Genomic DNA, 15,092 nt, shown 5'->3' on the forward strand with positions numbered 1-15,092 from the left:
CAGTTTTAATTTCGATTTGATCAGCACAAAAACCTACAGAAGCGAAATAAACTTGGAGACTGGAGACGAAGCACCTCTCTGGGTTTGTTGTCAAGCGCATTTCAATTTGCATTTTCCACTTTTGACTTGCGACTCGTTTTTCTGTGTCACTTTTGAGGAGAGGCCCCTCAACCTCTCCATCTCCTTGTCTCTTCAGCTGTCTCTCTGCCTCTGTCTATGTGGAACAATCGGGCATCACGTGTTTGGGCTTTTGCCATTCGTTTAAGTTTGTTTTTTTTTCTGTTCATTATATTGTATTTCCCACTGTTGTGAGCTTCAGTCTCAGTCTCAGTCTCAGTTTCAGTTTCTATTTCTGTTAATGCAACTGATTAAATGACTTACAGATTGACTGCATGAATGTCTGAAGGGGTCGTTATCGAGTGAAGGCGGTCAAGGCGGAAGATGGTTGTACGCTTTGACCAACTGCAAAATGCTTTTCATGCACAAAACTAAAGAAAAAGCAAGGAATTAGTACAAAAAACAAGCACAAGTGTACTTTACTCAAAAGAAATTGACAGGGGATTTGAAATTGATACCAGATAACTGATTAAAATGATGGTAGTACTTTCTGTGAACTTTGCTCATGGATCTCTAAAATAAGTATAAGAGATTTGACTAAAACTGCCGTAGTCAAACCTTTAAATTTACGTTCTAAAGCATGAATCAGCTAAAGTTCCCTACAAAAAACAAACTTCTTAGAATAGTTAACTATTTTCCCTTAAAAATACAACAGAGTTAATTAACAATTCCATTTCAGTCGTATTTTCTATTCCCTTGAGCCTCTTTTGGAGGATACCTCTCTACGCCCTGCTCTTAAATCATCTATCAGCACTTGCAAAGGTTCCCCCCCACAGAGTGCAAAATAACCTGGGTAATTGCCACAATTAGATAAAGAGCCCATTCCTTAGGAGGGTCATCGCAAGGGAGGACAAAAGCGGAGAAGCGGAGTGCGAGAACTGAGATTAATAATGGAATATGGGCCAGGTGTCGTTTGGCTCGAATCCAATATCAATGGTAGGAGAGAAACGTTTTTTTCGAAACGAAGACCCAACTGTAGGAGACAAGTTCAGACATATCGATGTTTGTATACACCCAGAGATGTCGATCAGATGGTATTCAATCGACTATAAAACTAATCGCTGCACATGCAAATCACATCAAATCCGTTCAAGATATTTTCAGACTGTAAATATGGTCACGGCAGACGTGGTTTCTGCTTTTGGGCTTAGGGAACCATTAAACGAGGATCGTTCTATGCATGATCAAATATTCCCTGCAAAATGACATCCCCATTCCCAGATCTTGCTAAGCCGCATTCGATTGTACGACTGCAGCCGAATGAAGTATCTGAATATCTGCGTTCTGCGTATACAAAGAGGTCTGTTTCGAGTTGCTTGGATTTGAGTGGACTGGACTATCGGAGTAGCGAGAGGAAAACAATTTATAATACAACAAGAAATACATGCAATTATTGATTTTTTAAGTAGTGCCGTATTTCTGAGATTGTTTTCCCCCTGTATCTACCCCCCTCCCACCTGTATTTGTGTGTGTTTCTCTATTGTCTCTAAACGAATAATATTCGCACGTATTCGCATTTGTCTGTGCGTGGGGGAGGAGGGGGGGGGGGGGGGGGGGGGGGGGGGGGGGTGAGGCGGAGGAAGGAGAAATTCCCGACCATACTCTGAAGACACGAGAGACTCGCATTTCAGTTGCGTCGCGACTGTGAACGTCTCAAGCGGTTATCTGCCGGGAAGAGCCCTCGAGAACAGATTCAAAAATCGGTATTAGATCTAATAAAAGTGCAGATAGTGCATTAGGAGAGCCCAAAAGCAGTGGTAGATAGAAAAGGATTTCGAACAGATAGAGAAGACAGAATACAATTTTCAACGAAACAATCTTCAAATACATTTCTAAGATGAAACTTAATCGCATGAAGCTGCTCTTTGGCTCCGCGGGCACCCTCGTCTTTGCCATTCTCTTTGGCTGGGTTATGTTCCCAAAGATACTCAAGTTTATGATCTCAAAGGTTCGAAAAATGTTTATTTCCAGAAGAAGTAGCTGCATATTTCTAACGAAAAGTATCTTCAATACGTAGCAAGTAACTCTAAAGGTGGGCACGGATGTCAGGGAACTCTGGTCAAATACTCCCTTCCCCCTTCACTTTTATTTCTACGTTTTCAATGTTACTAATCCGGATGAGGTATCCGAAGGAGCTCGTCCGCGTCTCCAGGAAGTGGGTCCCTTTGTTTTCGAGTGGGTTTTTGCCATCTATAACTGAGATTCAAGTTGGAAATGATTTTCCTTTCAATGTTTGCAGTGAATGGAAGGACAAGATTGATCTGGTGGACGATGCTGTAGAGGATTCGGTGACATTTACCATGAGGAATACTTTTATTTTCAATGTGGAGGCATCGTATCCACTGACTGGAGAAGAAATAATCACCCTGCCACATCCGATTATGCAGGTAAGAGGTGAACAGATACTCCCCAATTTCATTAGATACTCTCTGAGGTTTCATATTGAATCTATGAAGTACACATGGATGGACCTAATGACTCACGTGTCTGTCCCCCATTGTTATCTATCTATCTCTCTCTCTATATGTGGGAATTATGCAAATGGAATTCTCAGCTATAAAAATCTGAAAATCATATAAAAAGGGCAATTAATTAGATACTTATCCGAGAGATACGCATTAGAGGTTTTCTAGGAAGCGTTCCCACGTTCATTCATTCAATCGATTAATCATATTTTTTGTATTTTTCCCTTAAATTTCCTCTAGCCTGGTGGCATCACGGTGCAGCGTGAGCGTGCAGCCATGATGGAGTTGATAGCCAAGGCAATGTCTCTGGTGTTTCCTGGGGCCAAGGCCTTCCTCTCCGCCAGGTTTATGGATCTGTTCTTTCGTGGCATCGATGTGGACTGCTCATCGGACGAGTTTGCTGCCAAGGCCCTGTGCACCGTGTTCTACACTGGCGAGGTGAAGCAAGCGAAGCAGATCAACCAGACGCACTTTTTATTCTCATTTATGGGGCAAGTGAGTGTGCTTCGGGAATGCTCTTGCCTCTGAAGATCCTCTCAAGATCTCTCTCTCTCTCTCTGTCTCTTCTTGTAGGCCAATCATTCGGATGCTGGACGCTTTACTGTATGCCGTGGCGTGAAAAACAATAAGAAGCTGGGAAAAGTCATACGATTCGCAGGGGAAGCCGAGATGGATGTGTGGCCGGGGGATGAGTGCAACCAATTTCAGGGCACTGACTCCACCGTGTTTCCCCCTGGTCTTCGCAAGGATGAGGGCCTGTGGGCCTTCACACCCGATCTGTGCCGATCGTTGGGGGCCACCTATGTGAGGAAGTCCTCGTATCATGGCATGCCATCCACCAGATACACTCTGGACTTGGGTGACATGCGTTCGGAGGAGAAGCTGCATTGCTTCTGCGATGATCCCGAGGATCTGGACACGTGTCCGCCCCGGGGCACCATGAATCTGGCACCCTGTGTGGGCGGTCCTCTCTTGGCCTCCATGCCGCACTTTTACAATGCGGACTCAAAACTTGTGGCAGCCGTGGATGGCCTTAATCCAAATGAGAAGGATCATGCAGTTTATATAGATTTTGAGCTGGTAAAAAAGGCAGCGAAGTTCAAATATTTCTATATTTATTTACATTCCCTTTGCAGATGTCTGGCACGCCCTTTCAGGCGGCCAAGCGTCTTCAATTTAATCTCGACATGGAGCCTGTGGAGGGCATTGAGGCACTGAAGAATCTCCCAAAGCTCATCCTTCCGCTCTTTTGGATCGAAGAGGGCGTGCACCTGAACAAGACATACACGAATATGGTCAAGTACACGCTGTTCCTGTACGTAATCCTTGTGCCCCTAAAAAGTGCCTTCTGTTTTCACAGATCCCTTTTCTCCCTTTTTCTTTTCAGTAGCTTGAAATTCAACTCCGGCCTGCGTTGGACTCTCATCACCCTCTCCCTGGTGGGCCTGATGTCCGCTGCATATCTTTTTTATCAGAATTCCGATAGCCTGGACATTACTTTGCCACCGAAGATCCTCAAGGAAGTCAACAAAGTGGCCGATGCGGCCATGAATTCAAAGCCCTTGGCTCCAAAGGCCCCTATCATGCCGCAGGCGACTATTCCGGGCACCAATCCTATCGCCCAACCTCCTACAGGCATTCCTCCATCTGTGGCCTCATCTGTTCCAGGCATTTCTCCACTGCCAAATCTCAAGATGGAGCAACGAGAGCGCTTTTAGAGCCAAGAAAGAGAAAAAGAGAAAGATCGATGCGATCTTTAGGATCCACTGTACCCTGTACACATCACCCACTACCCTCTGTAGTTTCTTAGCAGGGAAGCACGTAGAAGCAATCCAAATGCCAATAAAATGCTACAGAAAATCTGAGAGATTTCTGATGAATATAAATCATCAAATGAGCAGCGAAAAGCCACTGAAATGTCCAAGAAAATTAATTATAATATTTATTGAAATAAAGGTAGTATCTCGCACTCTGTTTTAAATTATTTGCTCAATTATCTCCACAGTTGAGTGTCGAGTCCTCCTCCCAAAAGGTTACGTCCTTGGGGACTTGCACGCCTCTTAAGAGCTCCCTCAAGTGCTCACATTTAAACTTATCTTCATTGACAAGTAAATCATAGTCCACATGCTTGATGTAAATCTCTTGCAGTTTCTCCTGATTTATCTCTAAGAAGTTGAGATCTTTTAACTCGGAAATAATATCGGTGGGATACGTGAGGCTCAAGCGCTTCAACTGCTTCGATTTCCATTTATAAGGCACATCCTTGAGCGTTTCGATGGCAGGCAGATCCAAGTCCATCAACCTAGTGGCTTTTGATAGGAAACCCAGACTCGAAAGATTCGCATTGGTCAAGTAGAGCTGCTCTAGGGTTTGAGGTTGTGTAATTCTGACATCGCCCAGATGAAAATTGTTCTCCAAATAAAGACTGATGATGCGGCCATCAAGGATCACAGATGTTAGACCACAATTGGTGGCCTGCAGCTCCTTGATGTCTCCTTTCAGATGAAGTTGCGTAAGCTGCGGGTTATCCGATATTATAAGATATTCCATCGATGCAAACATATGCATGGATATACGTTCTAGCAGATTATTTCTAACTGAAAGGAGTTTCAAGTCTTTGAAGAGTCCCCTGGGGAGTTCATTTAAAAGATTTCTGTCCAGATTTACGCTTTGAAGTTCCTTTAAAGGGGAGAAAACATCTGGAGAAACAATCTTCAAATGATTGTTGGATAGATTAAGTTGTTGTAACTTTTTGAGAGCTAAAAATACTCCTCTAGGGAGTTCCTCCAATATATTGTCGGATAAGTTCAAGTTCTCCAACTCTGTCGAAAGCTCAAAGGTGTTTCCTGCGATTTTCTTTATAGCATTTCCTCCTAGATTGAGTATCTTCAAGTTCTGCTCACCGCCTCTAAAGCACTCTCTTTCTATGTGCTGCACCTCACTTTCCAGAACATGAAATTCCGCTAGTTGTGGCAGACTGTGAAAGACATTTCTTGGTAGATTCGTCAATCGGGAACTGTGGATAACTAGTGCCTTGTAGTCATTTAGTTGATTCGTTATATTCTCTCCAAAAAAGGCCACTTCTGAGGCAGATGGATACTCCAATCCAACACAGAGGCTCTCCTGACAGTCCAGTCGCTCCACTGCCACTTCCTTTAGCTGAATCCGGCGGCTCTTCACTGCTTCCATTTCCTTTATCAGCATTTGTGACTCACAATTGGAGGCTACAAACAGCAGAATCGTCAACAGATCTTCTAATTTTCGCAGCGACAACATCTCTGTGGAGCTATGTTGATAAAGAACTAACCATAGAACTGGATTTGAGATTCTTTTATGCGACATTTTCGACGAGCAATCAGAACACGACCTTCGGTAAAAACATTCAAAGAGAGCATCCAAAAACTGGTCTACAACTTTTGGGTTTTTGTTGTGTTTTTCTGGTCATAATAATTTATTATTCCTCTGCTATGAATATTCGGCAGAGCTCCTCCGCTCAGCGATTATTTTTGTTAATTTCGAAGCTATAGACGGGCGATAAGCACGTTCTCTCCACTCGACACTCGACACTCGACGGAGTCCCCCCAAATCGAGTTATCCCATAAATAATTGGCATTTTGAATATCAGCTGATACGACGGGCGTGGGGTGCCTCTGTGTCGCACCCAGCCACCCAGAAAGTACACCTCAGTTCGGGCCTATGAATGTATATTCAATCAGGATTAACCATTTCCATTATTATTTATAGAAAATAAATTTCTGTCCCCTATATTTGCATAGAGTTTCCCCCTTGATTCAGTTTTAATTTGGTTACATTTTGCTATTCCTCCAAAAGAGGTTCGAAAACAATTTCACCATATCTCACCATAGCTTTTATTACTTCAACAGCATGTCCCTCATTTTTGGTGCTGCTATTTTATTTTATTCATCAATATTTATAGCAATTATATGTATGCTATCTTGCAGTACCCCTGGAATCCACATATTCTTATCAATATTATGGATTAATTCCTTTGCACTTTTCCACTAACAAGATCCATCCCTTATTACTCATAAACAGCCATTAAAATCTTCAATCGTCTATTTTATGCATTAAATTGTAAGAGTACTTAAAATACTGTAAACCCCGAAGTAATGGCCCTGCATTAGAGTGCAAAATATCGCATTTCTACCCTCTAGAATTATATAATTATATCATCATTCTGTGAACAATTTCGTCATCGTCATCGTCATCGTCCGAACTTACAGTTCCTTTGATTTATTTCAACAGTAAAATCTTAAACATTTAGCGCCTGACTTGAGCAATAAAACTAATGAAATAAATAAAGTGACATAAACTGCCAGAAGACGCCATATAAAAGCTTCGCAGACCCCACAATAGACCAGACTTTACTCGTAAAAGTAAAAGCATGACTGATGGCTATATAGTATCTACATAAATATGTAAGAGCACGTATTCCCTTGATTTGTATGGCATTTGCTGGGGGAACTTTCGTTTGTTTTATTGAAAATTCAGTCTAAGGTGGAAGCGAGGCAGGCAGCGTTGTGAATGTGGATCGACACACAGAAAGCGAACGAATGGAAGAAAAAATGGGCAAAATGTTGACACTAGGGGAATCAAGAAGCAACTCTCGGCCTTCGAAAGATCTCACTCTGTTAGTTATATCCTCAGAAATACAGCGTCCCGTTGCATCCAACATGGTGGGTGAGAGGGAGCCCTACATTCTGATGATGATTCCTTCTTCTCTCCGCGTGATCTTGGGCTGTATGCAAAGTAATTGCTGGAAATTGAATTGAAAATAAGAGTGCGACATTCGTTTCATATCGCTAAACGAAGTCATGCCATTCCAATTGAGAACCCAAGCAATATAAATAGGCAGACACCGATACATATGTGTGTACATATGGCTCGAATAATTAAATAGCCATTGGACTACTAATAATCTTTAAACAATAAACAACTAATCGCTGGAAGATCAATAATAATTTGCATTGACAGGGGGAGTATTACTATTTTGTTTGCTTGGAATAAAAACTGAAATCCTCTGCTCGGAAAATGTCAGGCGCTAATTCATAACAAGAGTGTGCATTTGTTTGTTGAAAGCTTTAACCGACTTTGAATTTGAATTCGTTCAACAATTTAAATTCTTTATTGTTGTCGGTTGTTGTGTCATTCGTTGAGCTGCAAAATAATTGAGCGACAGAAAAGCAAACGACTTCGACAACGACGATTCCGTTAATAAAATGTGTTAATATTTTAGATATTGTACATTAATTAAAGTGCGTCTTTTTTTATCTAATAAATATTAAAATTGTATGTTAAATCTTCCTAAATAAACGCAATGAAATATTTCCACTTGTTTTCCATGGGCGAAAATATCCCAGTCATATGGCCAAGTGTCTGCTTATCAGTAGCCAAATGATTTCCACCTTCTGTGCGACGCAAACAAAAGCTTCAAGTAAATTAAGTAAATAATACTTCCATGATAAGAGGCCAGACACAAGAGAAAGAGCTTGTTTTCGCTGGACATTTCATGGGTTGAAATCTGTTTATGACCATAACATAGGAACTCTCCATAGAACAGAAGCACCACCAGTGTGAAACTACCAGAGCGCACAACTTCAGACAGACAAAAAGTGTCGCTACTCTGTGAAGAAAAACCCCAACCAAGCAATGATTCGAATGAAGTACACATGTCGAAAATGATGATGACAACAAAATAAAACAGATTACATTTTTCTGCTGCAGACGATTACATACTACATTGGAGTACAGTCGCACATTTATTATTTTACCCATAAAAATTGAAGAGAGAACAATTTGCAGATTTAATCAAATGTAATTTGTACCTATGTAAATCAAGAACTGAACAGATAACTAGATAATGTAACCTTGATAACCTTGATGACACGAGTAAAGGTTATTTCAGTTAGAGTATATATTGAGCCGCTGTTGAAAGCTCTGCTAAATACTTTTTTTTGCAAAATCAAAACACCATGACTGCTCGTTCAAATGGAAATTATATAGAAATATAGATGAATGGATGGGAGATATAGAATTATAGCATTATGGCATCATATTCGTGGCTTATCGTTTCAGTTGAGAGCTGATCGTGAGCCAAGGAGCACCGAGTACCGAGCACAGCCACAGCAGCTCTCCAAATGTACGTTCGGAATTGCCTTGTGGTGTGGTGTCTGTCCCTGGTGTCTGTGGTGCTGTTGGTGGCATCTGCCGAGATCAAACCAGACCACATCCGAGTGGAGAGCCTGCTGGAGCACTGCCACGTCGTAGCTGAGCAGACCCGCTGCAGCGGCTTCAATTTCGAAAGCGAGGGCGAGAGAGCCTCCTTTGACCTTCAAACGGAGGTGAGGATCACCCCAGATGGCAGCACCTACGAGGTGGTGGCCGATGCTAAACCCTCGGGAGCACTGATCTTCGAGAACTGCACTTTTCTGCACTTTCCTGCCATGCTATTGTACATTCTGGAGGTCACCGAGTTGGACATGCGATCGTGCGGCATCCGGCACATGCGGTGGGACAGCTTTGCCGTCGGTGCCGAAAAACTTGCAATTGTCCTCCTGGCAGACAACCTGCTGGAAGAACTCCAGGATAAGAACTTCATTGGAGCGGGCAATTTGCAATTCCTGTTTCTCAATCGGAATAAGATCCGGAACCTGGAAACGGACACTTTTGATGGCCTGCAGAGACTCCAGTATTTGGATATCAGCGAAAACCAACTGGAAGAGCTTCCCCCAAGGATATTTGACGACCTGGAGAGCCTCCAAACAGTGGTTCTCGCCCACAATTTGCTGACGACCATCGCAGGGGATTTGTTTGCCTACAATCCCCATCTGCATAGCGTTTCCTTGCACACAAATCGTCTGGAGGATCTGGAGGAGCACGCCTTCCGTGTGGGAAAGCAGCACCGCCTCCACTCCCTCGATCTCTCGCACAATGCACGGCTGACGGTGTTGCTCCTCAACCTAAACGCCAGCCGCCTAATGGTGCGCAACTGCTCGCTGGACCGCGTCAATCTCTACGGATCGGTGACAGAGGTCGACCTCAGCGATAACCAGGTGCAGGAGCTATACTTCCCCGCCTCGGAGACCCTCGAGTATCTCGTGCTGCGCAACAATTCGCTCATCCAGATGGCCTCTCTGACGCGTGTTCCGCGCCTGCGGCACTTGGATGTAGCAGATAATCCAGAGCTGGCCCCCTTGCCCGAGGGCTGGCAGACGCCCGAGCTGGAGCATCTTGACTTGAGGAGCACGGGACAACAGGAACTGCCACTGGAGGCACTGCAGGGGATGCCACAGCTCCGAAGGCTGGATATTTCAGGGAATAATCTCACGGATATCGATCCCACCACATTCCCACTGCTCTCCAAACTGACGAACCTTTATTTACATGCCAATAACTGGAACTGCTTCAACCTGCGAACCATCATGGATATGCTCATCCGCCCCAATGGCATCACCTACACGGTGGACACTGTGGACCCTGATTTCCCTGGGGAGTACATCCATGGAATCGCCTGCATGTATCGCCAGCCAGAGAGGGAGCCTCTGGGAGGTTCTACCGAAATAGATTCGGGATTCTCCGCCAGTGTGGAGTCCACGCAACTGATCAACGAAGAACTCTCAGAGGTTGAAAAACTCCGAAAGGAACTTAAGTCTGTGGTGCAGCATTTTGAGGTGAAATTCGATATAATTATGAACGCATTGGAACAGCTGAACGAGCGCATGTCCTCCATTGAGAAGCTAAATCACACTATCTGGAATCAGGTCACACTTTCTGTTTAATTATTGTTCGAGATCTCCAAGCTACATTTTGTATTGTTTGACTAATAAATGTTCTTATCGATTTATTTTGACCTCAATTTCCGATTCGTGGTGTATCTGGATAACAAATGTAGATATAGAGTGTTATCTCTTCTGGCAATGCCCTGTCGTCTGACCTTCGCTCTAGCAACACCCTGCAAAAATTGCAATTCGCTTGTAAACTGTTTTGTTATGTTTTGTAGAATACGTAACAAAATATTTGCTAAAAAATATTAATTTTCAAGCCAAAGCATGTGGAGCCGATGTGAGAACAAAATAATGAAGGAGAGCGGTTCATTCAACTCTTGGGAACAGACCAGAATCAGGAGAGCACGAGAAGAATGTGCTTAAGTAAGAGCCATCAGTGGTTTTTCCTGGAATAAGTCCATAGAACTAATTACTTTGATGGCCCGCTAAACTCCAAGATAAACAAAAACATCAGTATCAGTTTTCAGGCAAGACTTGACGATCGTGTACATGCGATCTATATATACTCGCACTCCCTCTGTACACACCATATGTATGTACATACATACATATACATACAGTAATCGCACCGCGTGGTACAACGGTCTTTATTATTTCAAAAAAATGGGTTCTATACAACATTTTTTGCACTTTGAAGTAATATAAAGTAGGTCTCCTATCTGAGAGAAGTGCCTTACTCTTACAACTTTGACGGCTCTCAATAATTTAGGCAATTTTTCGAAAAATAAGCGAAATTGAACGGAAACAAAAATAGCACCAAAATTTGTATTTTATATAAACTTTTACTTTTCCGAGTAATATATATTACTAATATATTATTAATATATGATGTTTTTAATTGAAATAATAATCGGTAGATTAAGTCGTTTGTAAACAGACAGTTAAAAAATATTAGTTGTTTGGGTCGTCGAAAGCCCTTTAGGGAAGAAAAAAGTCAAAGGATCAAAACTATAACTCCAGAAGAAGAAAGCTATCCTTATGTGAGAAAAATAGTAGGTTCCTCATCTAAAATGATTCGTATTGCTGTAAAACAGATAGCCAACAAGAAACTCGTGAAAAAATTGGCGCAATATCCACATTTCGTTTGAAAATACTGGTTTCTGAGTGCAAGAGGGGTACTTTAAAGCCGGCCACAGAGCTTAAAATGGATCTTAAAAAATGTCCAAAGATAAGCAAAGCTAGATTTAGCTTAAAAGAATGTAAATTAATTTTTGAAGTCTGAGAAAAAAATCCAGTTTAGCAAAGGCATCATGGGGCAAAGTAAATACAAGGTAGAAAAAACACTGGAGTTGTCCCAAATAAATATGGATATAGATCCTTTATTCCGGAGGGAGCCAAATTTTTTTTTTTTTATGCAGAAACTTTAGATCTTATGTAAAACGACTACCAAATGAAAAACACAACCCTTTGACACATATTAATATCTAATAATCATGCTGAGACAAGAATCATGGTATGCGCATGCCTTTCGTATTATGGAGGTGGTTTAGTACCCGTGCTGGAATCGATGATGAATCAACATGGCCCTGTAATTATATAATAAAACAATAATGCTGCCGTTGAGCTGTGTCTTTTCATCAGGGAAATGAGCCAAATCATACCAGATAGAGAGCTCTAAGGGGTTTTAAAACAGTGGCTTTCATGCAATGTTTCCTCTTGCTCAGTGCCTAGATATGAACCATAGGGAAAATCTTTGGGGAACAGTTAAGGAATATGTTTCTAATACGAAATAAAAACAAAATCTTGATATTTAGGGGTCCTGTCAGATTTGTGGAGATAAATCCCCCAGGAAAGGCCAGAAAATAAGGTTACATTTTTTGACAAGACTTTGAGTCTTTTTTTTTTGCTGCCAAAAGCTTTAAAACAAATTATTATTATTTGAATACAATTAAAGTAAACTATAGTAATTAAAAATTGTGAAGTTTTCTTATAAATTTGAAGTTCTTTGAGGTTTTACGAAAGTGGTGCTGTTTTTGTTGCCGCCCAAATACCGGAATAATTCCTTCTCTTTCATAATATTTGAATTAGGCCTAAAAGTTGCTATAATAGTTTTAAAAACCTTAATTAGAACCATTGTTTTAACAAAATATCTCAAAGAAAACAATTATTTTCCTGGTGCTATTTTAAACGCCACAGCTGTAGATAAATTCATACAAATTTGTTTATTCAAAAAGCAGTTTTCTGTTCAACGGTAATTGGCACACAACTCGTGCCGATCGGCACAACTGTAAATGTTAGCATTCGATATTATCATTTTCTCTACTCTATATACCTATTCACATACATGTATGTACATAGTATACATACATTCATACATACATCCGACAGACGTCAAAGGTCGAACAACACTTGCAGCGATTGGCTTTTAAAGTTAATTACCAAAACTGAAATTACCAAAAAGAGATAGTACCTTATTTTTGTAGAGCAAATTTAACCAATTATTCTATTTCCCATACCCTAATATAATGCAATTGCGGGAATTCCCAATAATCTCATCACCTGTTGCTAATTGTTGCTTGTATCTCAGATGAATTGCTTTTTTTCTAGTTTAAAATGTTTACAGTGTAAAAAAAACCGCCATAAATGAATAATAAAGAGTTTGAGAAGATAGTCCCTCCCTTTCGCCTATCAGGAAATTTCCCTCTTAGTCACAGAAGAAAAATGGGGAAAGATTAAGAGGAAACGCGACGCTCGCGGATCATATCAACACAAAAGAAACGTAAAAAGGTATACAAAAATAAATCATACATTTTTTGCCAATTAAACAATCGAATTAATGGAGTGGGTAAGACGGGTAAGTCTACCCTTCAGACTATGAAAGTAACACCAACCTTTTGTTTTGTTAATCAGCAAATGGAAGTAATTTTGATTATCTTGTTGAATGGAAATTTAACACACACTAATGCACTGGCACAATCACCGTTACAGTTACATATGTGAACGGACACTCTTGACTTTTGTAAACAATTTCGCGATTGAGCTAAAAATCATTGTAAATCAAAGAAAACGGACGTTTATTTAAGATTAAAATAAAATTAGTATTATTTTTTCAGTTGGCCGGGGGTTTTTGAACATCTAAACGCTTGGAAGGTGTTGACTTTCGAGATTAGATTAATAACAAGACACACACACGCGCACTCAGCTCTCACTGCTTAAGTAATTATCAGCCATTTTGTTCAACACCAAATAAATCACACACCAGCAGCAACAACATGAGGGCAATAAGGAGAATTCATAGATTTTAATAAAAACAATGAAAGCGGGAAAAACAATTCGGGCGCGCGCTTCCACTCTGGACTCCTCGGAGAAGGACAGAGCGAGAGGGCATGATTTTCCACTGATCGGAGCAGAACTTCGGAGCTGCGCTGCTGCTGCTGCCTACGTCACTGGCACACTGGCACTCTCACAACTAAAATATATTTAAGAAATCTTACAACCAAAAAGCAGCAAAATTCGCAAACAAATAAAAGAAGCAACGGAGGCAAATAAAATTATTTATTTTTCCATGGAAAATTTCCAAGCGCTGCTAAACCTCCTGCGCTGACACTGTCTACTTCCATGTACGCGTGAGTCCGCTGGTGTGCGTAACAGCTGATCGTTGACTATTGATTTTTTATTTAATTTTATGTATGTACACTACAACCGATTTGATGCCTATTGTTGCAACAGGCAGATCAAATAAATGGCAAATACGCACACTTCCAATACCAAGAGATTAAAGGGCAATATTGCATTTCACGAGGGGCGACAACGAGCTGCTGGCCGCTGCTCTTTCTATTCGCGCACAATTAAAAGCTTTGCACGCAGCTTATCACGAAACAATATTTGTCGCTCAAAAAAAAACACATTCCACACATACAAATCAAATATCATCCAAATATCCAGCCAACCAGTGTGACCGCGAAATTATCGATAAGTTATACTGACAGACCCCTGGAAATATACCAAAATATTCCATTGAATCTTTAAAATATACTGTAAATATACCGTAGTCTTGAATCTTATTACTCGAATTTGATTTTCTGTTTAATATTGCTAGCTTGCAAAGACTTTCACCACTGAAAAAATAATTTAATCCGATTGAAAAATCAATTTTGCTTATTATAAATACTAATTTTTATTGGATTGTGTACCTTATGACCTTATATTTTACAAATTTGTATTTTTAATTTTTCATTCAAATCACCCTATCTGGAAGCGAGGGAGAGTTGTGTTCGGTATGTAAGTGTATGTGACATGTAGAGACACATGTATGCTTACTGATATCACTAACCAAATATATACTATTGCGCGCGCTGTTTTTCAAACATTTTCATGATATCAGCACTAACCAAATAGTATACAATTTGGAATTCATCGTAAATCCATTCATTATGTTACCGTTATAAGAGAACTTAACCCACTTAAACCCCCTTTATTTTAACAAAATAATACTGCTTGTAGATCCATCTCTCCTCTAAACTTTCAACTCAAGTGGGGAAAAATTGTTCAAATTTCATAAAATTTGAGTGTGTATTTATGTACCCATTGGTCGATCCAGTGCCATTCGAATCAAGCGTATATTTGATTAAACGCTGTAGCAGTCAGCATTTGTCAAGCAACAAACTGGAACGCGCCAAAGTGGAAACCAATTGAAAGTATAATTCGAAATACTTCGCAACAAAGTTTGAAAGACACATAATATTAAATGCAATTTGTGAACCAT

At 40.8% G+C, this 15,092-nt stretch overlaps 4 protein-coding genes across 7 annotated transcripts in view; 2 read left to right on the plus strand and 2 right to left on the minus strand.

Annotated features, from left to right (window-relative positions):
* The window catches only part of LOC117590127 (sensory neuron membrane protein 1), a 38,557-nt gene extending 33,994 nt beyond the window's left edge, over positions 1-4,563 (plus strand). Inside the window, exons 1-7 of one of the 2 annotated variants that reach the window (XM_034282499.1) lie at positions 1,762-2,065; positions 2,135-2,292; positions 2,357-2,504; positions 2,823-3,077; positions 3,156-3,662; positions 3,719-3,897; positions 3,970-4,563. In XM_034282499.1, coding sequence (XP_034138390.1) covers positions 1,955-2,065; positions 2,135-2,292; positions 2,357-2,504; positions 2,823-3,077; positions 3,156-3,662; positions 3,719-3,897; positions 3,970-4,300 — 1,689 coding nt within the window. In that variant the 5' untranslated portion in view covers positions 1,762-1,954 and the 3' untranslated portion in view covers positions 4,301-4,563. Of the gene's footprint in view, positions 1-1,761; positions 2,066-2,134; positions 2,293-2,356; positions 2,505-2,822; positions 3,078-3,155; positions 3,663-3,718; positions 3,898-3,969 lie in introns of those variants that run through there. The other variant, XM_034282500.1, reaches the window with a different exon arrangement.
* LOC117590124 (5'-AMP-activated protein kinase subunit gamma-1) overlaps positions 1-15,092 on the minus strand; it is a 63,169-nt gene that overhangs the window by 47,498 nt on the left and 579 nt on the right. Inside the window, exons 1-2 of one of the 3 annotated variants that reach the window (XM_034282488.1) lie at positions 14,085-14,217; positions 13,219-13,367 (exon numbers count right to left, since the gene is read on the minus strand). The exons of 1 other annotated variant lie outside the window; for it this stretch is intronic. The gene's annotated coding sequence lies outside the window, so the exon portion shown is untranslated. Of the gene's footprint in view, positions 1-13,218; positions 13,368-14,084; positions 14,237-15,092 lie in introns of those variants that run through there. One more of the 3 variants, XM_034282493.1, reaches the window with a different exon arrangement.
* Positions 4,522-5,955, minus strand: LOC117590129 (carboxypeptidase N subunit 2). The gene has a single exon (XM_034282502.1). The coding sequence runs from the start codon at positions 5,922-5,924 to the stop codon at positions 4,572-4,574; it is 1,353 nt and encodes a 450-aa protein (XP_034138393.1). The 5' UTR covers positions 5,925-5,955; the 3' UTR covers positions 4,522-4,571.
* LOC117590128 (insulin-like growth factor-binding protein complex acid labile subunit) lies at positions 8,672-10,458 on the plus strand. Its single transcript, XM_034282501.1, has one exon. The coding sequence runs from the start codon at positions 8,741-8,743 to the stop codon at positions 10,379-10,381; it is 1,641 nt and encodes a 546-aa protein (XP_034138392.1). The 5' UTR covers positions 8,672-8,740; the 3' UTR covers positions 10,382-10,458.

This window comes from Drosophila guanche, unplaced genomic scaffold, assembly GCF_900245975.1.
Source record: "Drosophila guanche unplaced genomic scaffold, DGUA_6, whole genome shotgun sequence".
Taxonomy (NCBI): Eukaryota; Metazoa; Arthropoda; class Insecta; order Diptera; family Drosophilidae; genus Drosophila; species Drosophila guanche.